This window comes from Monodelphis domestica, chromosome 3, assembly GCF_027887165.1.
Source record: "Monodelphis domestica isolate mMonDom1 chromosome 3, mMonDom1.pri, whole genome shotgun sequence".
Lineage (NCBI taxonomy): Eukaryota > Metazoa > Chordata > Mammalia > Didelphimorphia > Didelphidae > Monodelphis > Monodelphis domestica.
In genome coordinates, this window is record NC_077229.1 from 166236070 (window position 1) to 166254464 (window position 18395).

General features: G+C 35.6%; 1 protein-coding gene across 4 annotated transcripts in view; it reads right to left on the reverse strand.

Annotated features, from left to right (window-relative positions):
* FZD6 (frizzled class receptor 6) overlaps positions 1-18395 on the reverse strand; it is an 88863-nt gene that overhangs the window by 34604 nt on the left and 35864 nt on the right. For all 4 annotated transcript variants that reach the window (XR_008917537.1, XM_007488185.3, XM_007488184.3 and 1 more), the window contains exons 3-4: positions 3963-4159; positions 1834-2851 (exon numbers count right to left, since the gene is read on the reverse strand). Coding sequence is in view for 3 of the 4 variants with exons in the window: in XM_007488185.3 (XP_007488247.1) it covers positions 1834-2851; positions 3963-4159 (1215 nt within the window). In the remaining variant the exon portion in view is untranslated. The remainder of the gene's footprint in view (positions 1-1833; positions 2852-3962; positions 4160-18395) is intronic.

Consider the following 18395-nt stretch of genomic DNA (forward strand, 5'->3'; position numbering starts at 1 on the left):
CCCACCCCAAGAAGGTATCAGAATTGGACTCCAGTGGAAGAATATTAATATTACTGTATATTATGGATATTTCTTTGCTAAAGTCCTAAACTGATGCTTTATTCTGAGGAGTATCGATATGAAGAGGAGTATCGATCTTTGAAAACTATGCTAGCAGAATACAAAGTTTGGAAAATCCTAACAAATTGGAAAGGTTTTGTCTACAAACTGAGTGATAAACTCTGTGCCTATCATCTGGGATCTGGCCTAGCATCACTGAGAGAGGTAGAATTTGGCTTCACAAAATAGTAAAAGATTTTTTCCACAGCAGCTTACATTAGGAGAGGCATGGTGGGCTCATGGTCTGCATCAATGGAAGGAGTACCTATGCCAGTGAACTCATGGATGTTCTGAAGTATTAGACATAATAATAAATAATTAATCCAGAGAGAGGGCCATATATGATATCCCAAAAGTCTCAGTGCAATTTTAAACTTTAGTAGCTCAAAGCTGCACTGAGATTTTTGGAACTCTATATAAGAAGTATTGGCATATGAATTAAATTTCTGTGAAAAATACTGAACAACTATGCTTATAGAACTGTATTAGATTCAGAAATTTTAAAATCTTGAATCTTAAAAGCACCAATCTACAATTTTTATAAGCAAATGTGACCAAAGTCATAATAAAAAAAAGATCATAAGATCTGTGAAGTCAGGAATCATGTTATGTTTAAAATCTGTATCGTTCCATTCAATATCTCTAACACAGTGGATGCTTAATCAATGTTCACTTTAAAAAAAGGAATTTTAAGGACATTGAAACTGTATTTTATTTCAATGTTGTAAGCTTTCTGTTTGGAAAAAGCAGACTGATTTAGCCATATTTCTATTAAAATGGTTTCTTTCTTTTCTTTTTTTTTAAAACTACTTTCCACCTTAGAATCAATACTATGTATTGATTCCAAGGCAGAAGAGCAATAAGGATTAGGCAATGGAGGTTAAGTGATTTGCCCAGGATCACACAGCTAGGAAGTGTCTGAGGCCAGATTTGAACCTAGGCCCTCCCATCTCTAGGCCTGACTCTCAATTCACTAAGCTATCCAGCTGCCCCTTAAAATTATGTTTCTGAAGAACATTTTAGGAAGAATTACAAGTTGAAAAATATTATTCATTAAGGTCACATCTTAAGGGGGCAGCTGGGTAGCTCAGTGGATTGAGAACCAGGCCCAGAGATGGGATGTCCTGGATTCAAATCTGGCCTCACACACTTCCTAGCTGTGTGATCCTGGTCAAGTCACTTAAAGCCTACTGCCTAACCTTACCACTCTTCTGCCTTAGAACAAATACATAGTATTAATTCTAAGATAGAAGGTAAGGGTTTTAAAAAGAAAAAAAAAAGATCACATCTTAAAGAAAAGCACTCACTGATTCTTTTTACTGAATAAAAATCCAAAATTAACTCATATCTCTCTGCAAAGACTACATCATTCCTTCTCTGTTCACCTACCATACCCACCCACCAGTTTCTTCCTGTTTTTCAGTCAGGCATTCAGCTACTCTTTGTCCTTATTCAGAAGCAGCAGCTTGTCTTTGACATCCAATATTAATTTTCAAAAGTAACTCCTTAATGTGTCAATTTATATCTTCAATGGGTGCAAACCCAGAAGGAGATGAAAAATTATGTAATCTTGCAATCATTACCTTAATGAATATAGAGGTAATGACTTCAGATTATTATTGAATTTCCTAATCTTAAATCTAATTAAATATCATCAACAAACAAAATTATAATTCAGTGAACATAATCTATGTTAGTACTGAACAATAAAATAATCCATCTGTTTGTTTTTACCTGATGGGGGCATGGGATATGGTATCGATGGCAATGGTCAGAGACCCAAGTTGTTTCCCAAGTAATTCTGTATATCTGCTCATAGGCATAACATCCAAGAAGTGTTACTAATGGAACAAGGTACAAACCACTGAAGACTCCAATTCTAATCATAAATTTCTTTAGTTTTTCTTGGTTTCTTCCATCATGCTGTATAACTTGCCGAACATGATTTAAAGAAATAATGCCAGCTAAAAGAAGAGACAATCCAACAAACACACAAAGGCATAGAGGCAACAACACAAAGTATCGAGAAGCATAAAGGTCATAAAGGCCAACAAAACAAACACCACTGATATTGTCCCCTTCTACTTTGTTCATTGCCAGAAGCATCACTGTCAAGAAACCAGGCATCCCCCAGGCAACTGCATGAAACCACACAGCCTTTTGTTCAATTGCTTCACAGCTCCACTTTCTTCCAGCAGCTAAGAACCAAGTAATGGTAAGAATCACCCACCATACAGTGCCTGCCATTGTGAAAAAATATAAAAGCATAAAGAGAACTGTACATGCCTTATTTTGAGAGCCCAAAACAACTGTTTCACCAAGCTCTAGTTTTTCATCTGCCTTATTACAGGCTGTACTATTGCCTAGCAAAAAACCAATGAAGTACATTAATGATACAATACTGTAACAGACAGAGTAATATATGATTGGTCTTTCAGGGTACCTAAATCTTTTAACATCTATTAGAAAAGTCAAGAAAGTGAACAAAGTTGCACAAAGGCAAAATATTGAAACAATTCCGATGAAGCTTTTGGCAAATTCTAATTCATCATTTTTGAAATACATGTTGGGACATGGGGGTGCACACTGGTCAATTCCAAGGAATTTGTAGCCTTGTCCACCAGAGGTCTTCAGATGTCTTGGACACCAAAATCCATAGTCTCTTGGAACCTGCTCTGGTGTTTTTGGTGGGTCGTGAAACTTGGTGGTAAGGTCTGAAGCGACTGGAACAGACTCATCACAATTCTGCAATCTGCATAGATTACATAACACATTAAAATGAATTCCAACTATTCTACGTATTATATCCTACTTTAAATACAATATTTTAAAACTGAAAACATAAGTTTGTCTGAATTCAAAATTTGGGGAAAGTGTATGAGCTAAACTAAATTTCAGGAAAAGAAATTTGGTATCATCTAAAAATTTTATTAGCAAAAGTGCTGCTTAAGAGTAAACATTTACAAATGTGTATTGGGGAAAAAAATCAGCATATTTAAGAATTATAGGTTTTTTAAAAGTACTTAAAGAGATGTTATTATTCTTAAACTTCAAGAAGGTTATTGACAAAAACGCTAATTTCATTTATTTTAAGAAAAAATGAATAAAAATATTTGAAGAAATTTCTAAAAGATTTTATCATGTTCGGAGAGAATAGGCAGGATATTAGTCAAACTATTTTGTATCCAAATTACAAAATTTTATTAAGATTATTGCCTTAAAATTTTTACAAACTTAGTAACCACAGACAACAAAAAACTCCAACAAATAAATGTGTAAAATAAAGAAAATCCATAGTTCTTTAATATATTGCATTAAACATTTGAACAAAGTAGAAAGAATCAAATTAATAACCAAGCAAAATGTGTATGTTTTTGTTTCCTCTTGAGCCTACTTTTGTTTTCAACTACTTTTGTCTTTGTTCTCTTTTTTCCTACAGGAACTTTATTCATATTCTTCAACTTGCTATTTTACACTGAAGCATGAAATTTCCTTAAAAATGAATATTCAGTGGCAGCTAAATAGTATACTGGAGGGTGGAGTCAGGAGGACCTGAGATCAAATTTGACCTCAAACATAGTTGTATGACCTGGAGGAAGTCAGTTAACCCCAGCTGCCTCGCCCGTGCCATTCTTCTGTGTTAGAACTGAAACTAGGAGAAGGTAACAGTTAAAAAAAAAAGAATATTCATATTCAATTATTGAAAGTCAATAGTGAAAAAGAGGTTTTGGACAAGGAAAAATAAAAGAGCCTGCAATCTTTCCTTCATTTATATGATAAACCTGTCACAAGTCTTTAATTCCCTTAAGACTAAAACATTGGTATTAAAATACTTTACTTATAAGCTAAAAATAATACCATACCTGCTGCATTCAAGCTCCTCTGGCCACGTAATACCAAAAGTGTCAATTAACTGTTTACAGTCAGAATATACTCTCTCACAAAACTTTCGACAAGGAGGAACCACGTGAATTTGCTCAGTGCAGGCTGGCACAAAAGCTTTACAGAGGAAAGTATCGACATCTGGTGAACAGCGCAGATTTGCTAGAGGGAGAAAAGGCTTTCACCAAAAACAAAATGATCTGGTTAGAAATTTTTTTTAATATATACTAAACACCTATTTAAAGTAATGTGTATATGTATAATAACTATAGTTTGAGATGATAAATTTTACTTAACTCCTTTAAGTCAATAACTTTTCACAAACGGAACATTTTTTAGCCAACCACTCTTCTTGTTGAGAAAATAAAAAGTAAAAATATTCCTTATACTGAACTCTTTACTTTGGAATACATGCAGAGAAGGATGACAGAGGGCTGGAAATCATATTATTGGGCTGGCTGAAGAAACTAGGTGTATACTGTTTGAAAATGAACTAATGTAGGGAGACTAAGATAGATGTGTTTCAAGTATTTGACAGGCTGTTAAGCTGAAGACAGGGGTCAAGTTTGTCTACATTGGCACTAGACTTCAATTCAAAAAATAAGCAGACCCTGATAAATGACAGGACTGAAAAATGATAGGATTAAAGCAAACAATGACAGCACTCCTGGCCCTCAAAAACCCTATAATTTACAATCTAGTTCATTAAAAGCTTTCCCAATAAATTCAGGGAGATAAAGCACGGAAACTCCATTCTCCTCTATTATCTACTCTAGATATAGTAGAGATAGCAATAAAACAGGAGAAAGAAATCAAAGGCATAAATAATAGTAGAGAAGAAACAAGATTACAGCTACTTCTAGATTACATAAAGGTAAAAAAGTAGGAAAGAAACTGAGATTAATAGCATTAATAAATAGTTAGCATTTGTAAAGAGCTTAAAGTTTTATGAAATGCTGTACATATCTCATTTGAGCCTAATAATAGTCCTGGGAATTAAGTGATATTATCTCCATTTTTACAGATGAAAAAATTGAGGCTGAGTTTGATAAAAATGACTTGGGCCAGGGCTCAAAGAACTAATAAGTGCCTGATTTAGGACTTGAACTCAAGGCTTCCAGACTTCAAGTCCAGTGCTGTTGCATCACCTGGCTACCTAAAGTAAAAGCAAAAAGAAACAAAATATACAAAATCATTGGCATTTCTTTATAGTAAGAACAAAAAACAAAGAGGAAATAATAAAAATAGCTGGCATTTATCTAGTGTTTTAAGGTTTATAAAACATTTTTCATCTAGACAGCTAGGTGGCTCAATGGATATGAATACTAGCTCTGGAGTCAGGAAGACCTGAGTTCAAATACAGCCTCAGACTCTTACCAGCTGTGTCCCTGGGCAATTTGCTTAACCTCTGTTTACCTCTGTTTCCTTAATTGTAAAATAAGGATAATATCTCACTTATCTCCCAGGATTGTTGTGAAGATCAAATGTGATAGTAATTGTAAAGTACTTAGCACAGTGCCTGGCACATAGTAAGCATGCTTTAAACATTAGCTATTATTAATACTCTTATCTTATTTGACCTTCATAATAACCCTATGAAGTGGGATCTACCTCTATCTCTATTTTTACAGATAAGGAAACTGAGGTTGACATTAGTGAAGTGCTTTGTCCAGGGTAAGAATTCTGGGGTAGAATTCAAATTTAGATGCCCGCAGGAAAACAGAAGTGTAATATGGCAAAAATATAGATTTATCTAAAGAGTATCCATGAAGCATGCCAGACATGCTTCTATCTAGACAAAGTTCAAAGGAAGAATAAACAATACTATGATAGAAACATATTGCAGATCACCCATCCCAAAGGTATAAATTGATGATTAGTTCTGGAAGCAGACAGAACTTCAAACTGACACAGAAGTTTAATATAGCACTAATAGAAGACTATAATTATTTGGATCATCTTGATAAGAATTTAAGTGAAGGCAGCAACGAGGCTACTAAGTCTTTTAATAAATCAAGTGATGAGATGAAGCTGAACTTTTTCTGGCCAATATGAAAGAATGGATCACTGAAATAGAAATGATAAAAGCTATAGGAAGTGATTATTTCATCTTAGAGTTTTTGATAGATAAGGCTGGGAAAGCCAAGCACATTGATAAATACCCTGAATTTTAAGAGTTCAGAGAAAGGAGATGTAGCATAGGTAATATGTTACAAAGGAAGTCAGAACAAGCAAATAAAATGCTTTCAAGAAATTCTAGTTTTGTGACTGAACAAATCATTTCACCTCTCAGTGAGATGACAACTTTCCAAAACCAGTTGGTGAACAAGCATTAAGGGAATACTATGTGTCAGGCACTGGGCTAAAGCACTAAGTAAACAAAGAAAAACAAAAAATAACTGTCCTGATTCTTAGGAGCTCATAGTCTTAACAGAAGAGATCATATGCACACAACTCTGTACAAATAATAGAGATTAGTTGGGACATGAAAAAAAAGCCAGGGAAACCAGGAGGTAGACATGAGGAAAACTGTAGGTTTGGGGAACAGTCAGTGAAAAAGAACAGGAGTTAGGAGATGTGAAAGGAATAACTAGGTCAGTATCACTGGATAGCAAAGTGTGTCAAGGATGTATTATAAGGGTAGGATGGGGTAAGGTTAAGAAAAGTTTCAAAAGTCAAAATAGGATTTTATACTTGATCACGTTGGTAATGGGGAGCCACTGGAATTTAATGAATAGAGAAGTGACATGGTAAGAATAGTGTTTTAGTAAGATTAATTTGAAAGCTGATTAGAGAAAGAACTGAGTGGAGAGAAACAAAACAGAGAGGCTAACAAGAAGGCTATTGCAATAGTACAGGCATGAAAAGAAGAACATTACCATAAGAGTGATAGCAGTATTAGAAGAGGATATAATATAAGAGAGATGCAACAAAGCTAGAATTGACGATTGATCTGATAGAGTAAGATAGTGAGGAGTTGAAGATGACACCTAGATTGCTGACCTGGATGACTGGAAGGACAATGGTATTCTTGAGAGTGATAGAAAAAATGTTAAACTGTAGTTAAGACATATGAATAAACAAAATGATCCTCTGAAAAGTCAATATATACTATTACTGTGATGTAGAAAAGACTTAGTAGCCTATGCTGCCTTCACTTAAATTCTTTTTCATCTTATCCTACAACTCAACTGGACCTCCTGCCATAGTTGGCTCACAGGTGGGTGTCTTCAAAGAGATCTATTAAGTATGCTTTTACTAGTTTCCTGGAGAGTGCCAATAGCAGTTTGGAACCTCAAGTTTGTTTTGAAGTATTGAACAATCTCTCACTAATCTCATCAAGTGGCACAGTACCATATTATACCTCACAACTATGGATGAACTTTTAGGCTTTTGGCAACCTCCTCAGATTAAATGTATGTTCAACTAACATCTCTACAAAGATAATTTCCCTTCAGTATCTCTCAACTCCTAACTGACCTCCCTGCCTCAAACCACTCTCGAGGCCAATCCATCCTTCATAAAAAATAATACATATAGCAGAGGTCAAACAACTCCAATTGCTCCTGGTTACCTAAAACTTCATAAACAAACTCTTCTATTTAGTACTTAAAGTCCTTCACAAACTGGTTTCAACTTAATATTCCAGTCTGGAAATTCCCCTTTAAAGTTTGAAGTACACAGCAGTCATCAAAACAATTTGGTACTGGCTAAGAAACAGAAAGGAAGATCAGTGGAATAGACTGGGGGAAAGCGACCTCAGCAAGACAGTATACGATAAACCCAAAGATCCCAGCTTTTGGGACAAAAATCCACTATTCGACAAAAACTGCTGGGAAAATTGGAAGACAGTGTGGGAGAGACTAGGAATAGATCAACACCTCACACCCTACACCAAGATAAATTCAAAATGGGTGAGTGACTTAAACATAAAGAAGGAAACCATAAGTAAATTGGGTAAACACAGAATAGTATACATGTCAGACCTTTGGGAGGGGAAAGGCTTTAAAACCAAGCAAGACATAGAAAGAATCACAAAATGTAAAATAAATAATTTTGACTACATCAAACTAAAAAGCTTTTGTACAAACAAAACCAATGTAACTAAAATCAGAAGGGAAACAACAAATTGGGAAAAAATCTTCATAGAAACCTCTGACAAAGGTTTAATTACTCATATTTATAAAGAGCTAAATCAATTGTACAAAAAATCAAGCCATTCTCCAATTGATAAATGGGCAAGGGACATGGATAGGCAGTTCTCAGATAAAGAAATCAAAACTATTAACAATCACATGAAGAAGTGTTCTACATCTCTTATAATCAGAGAGATGCAAATTAAAACAACCCTGAGGTATCACCTCACACCTAGCAAATTGGCTAACATAACAGCAAAGGAAAGTAATGAATGCTGGAGGGGATGTGGCAAAGTAGGGACATTAATTCATTGCTGGTGGAGTTGTGAACTGATCCAACCATTCTGGAGGGCAATTTGGAACTATGCCCAAAGGGCGACAAAAGAATATCTACCCTTTGATCCAGCCATAGCACTGCTGGGTCTGTACCCCAAAGAGATAATGGACAAAAAGACTTGTACAAAAATATTCATAGCTGTATGTCACAGCACCTAGTTTCTATCATTTCTCTGTCAAGAGAGTAATATGCCTTATAGATCCTTTGTAGACATGGTTGGCTACCACTTTGATAAGGTTTCTTAATCCTTTCAAAACTATTTTATGTATAATGTTGTTGTCTAAATTGTTCTTCTAGTTCTACTTACTTTATTATGTCCACTTTCGTGCTACCCAGGATTCTCTGAAATCACTGTCTTTTTGGCACTTCTTATAACTCCTTACATTTGTATATCAATTTGCTTAGCCCGCCTCCAAATTTCAAAAAACCATCTGAAGTGACCCCTTCAATTTCATTTTCTTTTTTTCCTCCCCTTTCAATTTGTCCTTCTGTACAAAAGCTTGTTTCACTTGTAAGTAATTCCTCCCCAGTATTCCCTTCCCTCTTAATCCTTCCTCCCTTTCCAATCTCCACATTTCCTTAAGTTTGATTTAATTCTACACCAAGATATGTGTGTTTAAACTTCCTTTGTCCATTTCATATAGGTTCATCTAATGTCACTTCCCCTACTAATCTCTCCATGTTCATATGTTTTTGCATACCCCAATTTTGAGAAATAGCAAGTTCTACTCCCTTCTTCCTCTTCTCTATACTAGTATGTTACTTTTACCAGACTTTCTCATTCCCGTTTTCAAACCTTCAAAACAGAACCAATCTATTTCTAGGACCTCTGTTTTTCTTATTTAGCTTTCTCAATACTCTTTGAAGGCATTAAGATTTCTGAAGGCATGGGTGCACTTAACCCTAGAAAACTAAAGTGAACAAACATTTACAATATGAAACGGCTAGATAAGGAGAAGAGAAGATTTAAATAACTTAATTCCTCAAAAAGAAACTGAGCTAACTATAAATGAATAGAATATGGGAAAAGAAAACAAAATGCCCATAGTCCAAATGAATTTACAAGTGAATTGTATGAAATTTAAAAAAGATTAATAGCTCACATGTAAAAATTTGTTTGTAAAAATAGAGTACTTTGTGAAACAACTATAATACCTGTACCCAAATTTGAGATAAAACAGAAAAAAGAGCATACCCCAATATCACTAATGAATATAGATGTAAAATTATTTTTTTAAGTTGGTAAAGGTTCTATAAAAATATATTCCAAAATAAGTCACAATAACAAAAATAAAAAGAATATCAACAGGTGCAAAGAAGCCATAGACAAAATAACATATTCATTTACAATTAAAGGCATTTAAAAATAGGAACTAAAGGATCTTCCTTTATTTTCACTATAATAATCTCCCTAAAATCATAAGTTATGACTATTTCTTACAGAGAAACCTGAGAACCTTTCCCAATAACATCCCAGGTTAAGCCATTGTCTTTATTTTTGCTTGATAACATAGAAAAATGCTAGAGGGGCAGAGTCAAGATGGCAGCTTAGCAAGCAGCAAAAGTTCAGACCTCGTGGAAGACCCTTCCTTACCGACATAGACTGAATGCTCCCAGGGCACCGAAGTTCAATCTGAACAACAGGACAGAAGCGGGGAACCCTCCTTCTGGACTCAAATCAAAAGGTACACCCCCCAAAAGCTGGAATCCAAGAATACTCAGGGCTAAGGGGTAGGCAGAGGGTAGGTCCCAGGACCCCTCCCCCACAACCCAGAGGGTTGAGCCCACAGCAGCAGTGGGAACCTCTGAGAGGGCAAAGGTGCTGGTTTGCAGGGTCTACATTGTGAGAAGCGGGGCGCCAGGCTTGGAGCATCCAGCTTGGACAGCAGGGAGAAAGCCAGGGAGAAACTGGGCCTTGGCTGGGTCCCTCCATTAGGCTCCAGTCTCACCGTTGCCTCGGGGCACATCCAGACCAATCCAGTTAAACATAATCCCATCAGAACTCCTCAGAGTTTAGGGAGGTGGGCAAAGGCACTTGCGGACGGCGGAGAAGCAGCTGGAGAGAACTGGAGAGAGCCTGGGTGGCCCAGCCTTCCAGGAGTCCTCAGAGCCTCAGAGCTTCATACCACATACAGCACAATTGAACCAATCAAAAGCCTCCAGAGGACAGGGAAGCTAACATTCCTCCCCTAGAGACTGTACCAAGAGATCTGACAAAGCTCCAAGTGGGGAGACTGACAGCCCCCAAACCAAAACAAAATGAGAGGAGCAAGAGCACAGCCAAATACGGGGAGCAAAGAAGGGGTAAACTCGAGCAAACAACAGAAAAAGAAGAAAGAAATTACAATAGACAGCTTCTGCACAGGTAATGAGCAAAGAGAGAATGAAACAGAGGGGGAGGACCCAGTAAAGGAAAAATCAGAAATCCCAGCGAATTGGATACAGGCTCTGGAAGAACTCAAAATGCAATTCAAAACACAATTAAAAGAGGCTGAAGACAATTGGGAAAAGAATTAAAAACTAAGATAAGTCATCTGGAAACAGAAAATATTGTCTTGAAAGCCAAAATCAGCCACCTGGAAAATGAGGCAAAGGAGATGAAAGATGAGGCAAAGCAGATGAAAGATGAGGTGCAGAAGATGAAAGATGACCTCCAAAGAAAATCCGTCCAAAAGGAAAAGGACGACCAAAAAACTAAGGATGAAATCCAGTCTTTAAGAACCAGAATACAACATCTAGAATCAAGTGACCTCACAAGGCAGCAAGACACTATAAAACAAAACCAAAAGAATGAAAAAATTGAGGAAAATATGAAGCATCTCATTCACAAAACAGAGGAGTTAGAAAATCGTTCAAGGAGAGACAATTTAAGAATAATTGGACTACCAGAAGACCATGACAAAAGGAAAAGCCTGGACATTATTTTACAGGAAATTATTTTAAAAAATTGCTTCGAAATGCTTGAACAAGAGGGAAAAGTGGAGATTGATAGAATCCACAGATCACCTCCTGTACTTAATCCCCAACTGACAACACCCAGGAATGTTATAGCCAAATTCAAGAACTATCAGACCAAAGAAAAGATATTACAAGCTGCCAAGAAGAAGTCATTCAGATACCAAGGAACCCACAGTGAGGATAACTCAGGATCTGGCTGCATCCACACTGAAAAAAAGAAAGGCATGGAATACGATATTCCGGAAAGCAAGGGAATTAGTCTAAAACCAAGAATCAACTACCCAGCAAAACTGACTATATTCTTACAGGGCAAAGTATGGTCATTCAACAAAATAGAAGAATTTCAAGAATTCATAAATAAAAGACCAGACCTGAACAGAAAATTTGATGTCCAAGTACAGAACTCAAGAGAATCATCAAAAGGTAATTAAAAAAGAGGGGAAAAAAGGAAAACAAAAAAATTTTTTAAGAGACTCAATAAGTTAAAATGATATGTATCTCTATAAGAAAAGAGGTCATTGGTAACTCTTAAAAACTGTTGTTATTACCTGGGCAGCAAAAAGAAGTATACTTAGAGGGAACAACAACAAACTGTATAGGATGAAAGGACAAGACATAAATAGGTGTATAGATATATGCATGCAAAAATACATACGCATGAGTATGCATATATATATATATATATAAATAGAGCTTAAAATAGGTTAATATTAAAAGAAATAGGAAAAGAAACAAATGGGGGTAAATTTATATGTCATAAAGAAGCTCATGGTGGGAGGGGGGAGAACATCAATACACTGGAAGGGTAAAGAGGTCAGAGAAAGGAAACACTCAACTTTTACGTACTTTGAAAGTGACTCAAAGAGGGAAAAACAATCCAATCCATTGGGGGCAGAGAATAGATTTGCACCCTATAGGGGAGTAGAAGGGTAACAAAAGGTCTGGTGGGGAGGGAAGCAGTACAAGAGAGGGAGGGAGCGGGGGGTTAATTTTAGAAAGACTACAGGGAAAATAAGGGGGGATAAATAGGGAGGGGGGTAGAAAGGGAAGTAAAATAAGGGTGGGAACAAGGGGGACTGTTCAAAAGCAAACATTGGTGTAGAAGAAAATAGTGAAAGAAGAAAAGGCAGGTAAAGGAGCAGAAATCAAAATGCTGGGAAATACACAGCTAGTAATCATAACTCTGAATGTGAATGGAATGAACTCACCCATAAAACGCAAGCGAATAGCAGAGTGGATTAGAGTCCAAAACCCTACCATATGCTGTCTACAAGAAACACATATGAGAAAGGTAGATACACATAGGGTGAAAGAGGGTAGAGCCATATCTATTGGGCAACAACTGACAAAAAGAAGGCAGGAGTCGCAATCATGATATCCGACAAAGCCAAAGTAAAAATAAATCTAGTTAAAAGAGATAGGGAAGGTAATTACATCCTGATAAAAGGCAGTATAGACAGTGAGGAAATATCTGTACTAAACATGTATGCACCAAATGGCATAGCATCCAAATTTCTAAAGGAGAAACTAGAGGAACTCAAGGATGAAATAGATAGAAAAACTATACGAGTGGGAGACCTCAACCTTCCTCTAGCCAAACTAAATAAATCAAACCAAAAAATAAATAAGAAAGAGGTAAGAGAAGTGAATGAAATCTTAGAAAAATTAGAGTTAGTGACATGTGGAGAAAACTAAATAGGGACAAAAAGGAATATACCTTCTTTTCTGTAGCACATGGTACATTCACAAAAATTGACCATGTATTAGGGCATAAAAACACTGCAAACAAGTGCAAAAGAGCAGAAATAGTAAATGCAATCTTCTCAGATCACAATGCAATGAAAATAATAATTAGTAAGGGAACATGGAGAGGTAAATTGAAAATTAATTGGAAATTAAACAATACGATTCTCCAAAACCAGTTAAAGAACAAATCATAGAAACAATTAATAACTTCATTGAAGAAAATGACAATGATGAGACATCCTTTCAAAACCTATGGGATGCAGCCAAAGCAGTACTAAGGGGGAAATTTATATCCTTGACTTCATATATTAACAAATTAAGAAGGGCAGAGGTCAATGAATTGGGCATGCAAATTTAAAAAAATTAGAAAGTGAACAAATTAAAACTCCTCAGATGAAGACTAAATTAGAGATCCTAAAATTCAAAGGAGAAATTAATAAAATTGAAAGTCAAAGAACTATTGATTTAATAAATAAGACTAGAAGCTGGTACTTTGAAAAAACAAATAAAATAGACAAAGTACTAGTCAGTCTAATTAAAAAAAGGAAAGAAATAAACCAAATTGACAGTATCCAAGATGAAAAAGGAGACCTCACCTCTAATGAAGAGGAAATTAAGGCAATTATTAAAAACTACTATGCCCAATATATGGCAACAAATATGGCAATCTAGGTGATATGGATGAATACTTACAAAAATATGAATTGCCTAGACTAAAAGAGGAAGAAATAAATTACCTTAAAAACCCCATTTCAGAAAAAGAAATTGAACAAGCCATCAAAGAACTCCCTAAGAAAAAATCCCCAGGGCCTGATGGATTCACCAGTGAATTCTATCAAACATTCAAAGAACAACTAATCCCAATATTAAAAAAAACTATTTGACAAAATAGGCCAAGAAGGAGTTCCACCAAATTCATTCTATGACACAAACATGGTACTGATCCCAAAGCCAGGCAGGTCAAAAACAGAGAAAGAAAACTATAGACCAATCTCCCTAATGAATATAGACGCAAAAATCTTAAATAGGATACTAGCAAAAAGACTCCAGCAAGTCATCACAAGGGTCATCCACTATGACCAGGCAGGATTCATACCAGGAATGCAAGGATGGTCCAATATTAGGAAAACCATCCACATAATTGACCATGTTAACAAGCAAACCAACAAAAATCACATGATTATCTCAATAGATGCAGAAAAAGCCTTTGATAAAATACAATACCCATTCCTATTGAAAACACTAGAAAGTATAGGAATAGAGGGCCTTTCCTAAAAATAATAAACAGTATATATCTAAAACTACCAGCAAACATCATCTGCAATGGGGATAAACTAGAAGCCTTCCCAATAAGATCAGGAGTAAAACAAGGCCCATTATCACCTCTATTATTTAACATTGTACTAGAAACACTAGCAGTAGCAATTAGAGAAGAAAAAGAAATTGAAGGTATTAAAATTGGCAATGAGGAGACCAAGCTCTTTGCAGATGGTAAGATGGTTTAATTAAGGAATCCTAGTGAATCAACCAAAAAGTTACTCGAAATAATCAACAACTTTAGCAAAGTTGCAGGATACAAAATAAACACACATAAGTCATCAGCATTTCTATATATCTCTAACCCATTTCAGCAGCAAGAATTAGAAAGCGAAATACCATTCAAAATCACCCTAGACAATATAAAATACTTAGGAATCTATCTACCGAGACAAACACAGGAGCTATATGAACACAACTACAAAACACTTTCAAAACAGCTAAAAGTAGATCTAAACAATTGGAAAAATATTGATTGTTCATGGGTGGGACGAGCTAACATAATAAAAATGACAATCCTACCCAAATTAATTTACTTATTTAGTGCCATACTCATTAAACTACCAAAAAACTTCTTTACTGAATTAGAAAAAACCATAACTAAGTTCATTTGGAAGAACAAAGGATCAAGGATATCCAGGGAAATAATGAAAAAAATGCAAAGGAAGGAGGACTTACAGTCCCAGATCTCAAACTATACTATAAAGCAATGGTTAGCAAAACAATTTGGTACTGGCTAAGAGACAGAAAGGAGGATCAGTGGAATAGACTTGGCGTAAATGATCTCAGCAAGACAGTTTATGACAAACCCAAAGACCACAGCTTTTGGGACAAAAATCCATTATTTGATAAAAACTGCTGGGAAAATTGGAAGACAGTGTGGGAGAGATTAGGTTTGGATCAACACCTCACACCCTACACCAAGATAAATTCAAAATGGGTGAATGACTTGACCATAAAGAAGGAAACTATAAGTAAATTAGGTGAACACAGAATAGTATACATGTCAGACCTTTGGGAAGGGAAAGATTTTAAAACCAAGCAAGACTTAGAAAGAGTCACAAAATGTAAAATAAATAATTTTGACTACATCAAATTAAAAAGTTTTTGTACAAACAAAACCAATGTAACTAAAATCAGAAGGGTAGCAACAAATAGGGAAACAATCTTCATAAAAAATCTCTGACAAAGGTTTAATTACTCAAATTTACAAAGAGCTACATCAATTGTACAAAAAATCAAGCCATTCCCAATTGATAAATGGGCAAGGGACATGAACAGGCAGTTCTCAGCCAAAGAAATCAAAACGATTAATAAGCACATGAAAAAGTGTTCTACATCTCTTATAATCAGAGAGATGCAAATCAAAACAACTCTGAGATATCACCTCACACCTAGCAAATTGGCTAACATAATAGCTATGGAAAGTAATGAATGCTGGAGGGGATGTGGCAAAGTAGGAACACTAATTCATTGCTGGTGGAGTTGTGAATTAATCCAACCATTCTGGAGGGCAATTTGGAACTATGCCCAAAGGGCGATAAAAGACTGTCTGCCCTTTGATCCAGCCATAGCACTACTGGGCTTGTACCCCAAAGACATAATAAGGAAAAAGACTTGTACAAGAATATTCATAGCTGCACTCTTTGTGGTGGCCAAAAATTGGAAAATGGGGGGGATGCCCTTCAATTGGGGAATGGCTGAACAAATTGTGGTATATTTTGGTGATGGAATACTATTGTGCTAAAAGGAATAATAAAGTAGAGGAATTCCATGGAGACTGGAACGACCTCCAAGAAGTGATGCAGAGCGAAAGGAGTAGAACCAGAAAAACATTGTACACAGAGACTGATACATTGTGGTACAATCAAAGGTAATGGACTTCTCCATTAGTGGCAATGCAGTGTCCCTGAACAATCTGCAGGGATCTAAAAAACACTATCCACAAGCAGAAGATAAACTATGGGAGTAAAAACACCGAGGAAAAGCAACTGCTTGACTACAGGAGTGGAGGGGATATGACTGAGGAGAGACTCTAAATGAACACTCTAATGCAAATACCAACAACATGGAAATGGGTTTGAATCAAGAACACATGTGATACCCAGTGGAATTGCGCGTGGGCTATGGGAGAGGTGGGGGGGGGGGGGGAAGAAAAGAAAATGATCTTTGTTTCCAATGAATAATGTTTGGAAATGACCAAATAAAAATGTAAATAAATAAATAAGAAGAAAAATGCTAGATATAGTTTTCAGAGAAATAAAAAATTGAGACAATAAACTTAAGCAAGAATAATAATATAAAAAACGATCTCTGTGAAAATGAAGTAAAAGCTAGAAGCAAAGAACTATAGAATTTCAAAACTGAAAGGGACCTCAGCATGCTGTCTATTCCTTTATCCAAGACATTAATAAAGAAGTTAAACAGCCCCATTCTAGACACTCCACTAGATATATCCTTCTATTACCTGAGAAACAATGAAAAAATTAATTGAGATAACTAGTAAAGTGACAGGATAAAATACAAAATAAATCCACCTACAAATTTTCCTTTATATTGTTAAAAAATAATACCAGAGAAAAAGATAGGGAAATAAGTTCCCCTTTTTTAAAAAAAATCCAATAAAATGCACTATAGTAAAAAAGATTTGACTTACCATGGTATGCTCAGGACTTACATAAAAAAATAATTTATACGTAGTTCTAAACAGAGATACTAGATGTTCTATGATTGTTAAAATACTGCTATACTCACTGCTGGGTTTATACCCCAAAGAGATAATAAGGAAAAAGACATGTACAAAAATATTCATTGCTGCGCTCTTTGTGGTGGCTAAAAATTGGAAAATGAGGGGATGCCCTTCAATTGGGGAATGGCTGAACAAATTGTGGTATACATTGGTGATGGAATACTATTGTGCTCGAAGGAATAATAAACTGGAGGAATTCCATGGGAACTGGAATGACCTCCAGGAATTGATGCAGAGCAAAAGGAGCAGAGCCAGGAAAACATTGTACACAGAGACCGATACACTGTGATACAATAGAATGTAATGGACTTCTCCATTAGTGGCAATGTAGTGATCCTGAACAACTTGGATGGATCTATGAGAAGAAAAAAAAAACACTATCCAGATTCAGAGGAAAAACTGGGAGTAGAAAAACAGAAGAAAAACAACTGCTTGATTACATGGATCGAGGGGATATGGTTGGGGATGTAGACTCTAAATTAACATCCTAATGCAAACACCAACAACATGGAAATAGGTTTTGATCAAGGATACGTGTAATACCCAGTGAAATTGCGTATCAGCTACAGGAAGGATAGGAGGAGGGAAGGGAAGGAAATAATATGATCCTTGTAACTAAGGAATAAGGTTCTAAATTGACTAAATAAATTAATTTTAAAAAATACTGCTATACTACCCAAATTACTCTATAGATTTAGTGCTATCTCACTCAAATTACCAAAGAAGATATTTTATAAAGAGACAAAATACTGTCCAAATACATCTAATAGAATAAAACCCCAAGAATTTCAAGGGCCAATAATAATGAAAATGAATGAAAACTAATAAAAAAAGATAAGAAGGAAGCAAACTTGGGGCTTCTAGACTTATACGACAAAGCAGTAATTATCAAAACTATCTGGCACCGAACTTAAAATAAAAAAATTAAAAACTCAATGGAATGGAACAAACAATACCTAGAAATGAACACATACAGCTCACATATTGTTCAACATTCCCAAGAACACAAATTACTAAGAAATGACTACTTACTCAAGAAAACTCTTGGGGAAACTGATGGGCTACTTGGCAAAAAAAAAAACAACACATAAATTCAGTCATTAATATATTCTATATGCCACAATAAAAATGGGAAGAATAGAATCAAAAGCCACACCTTTCAAAATTACAA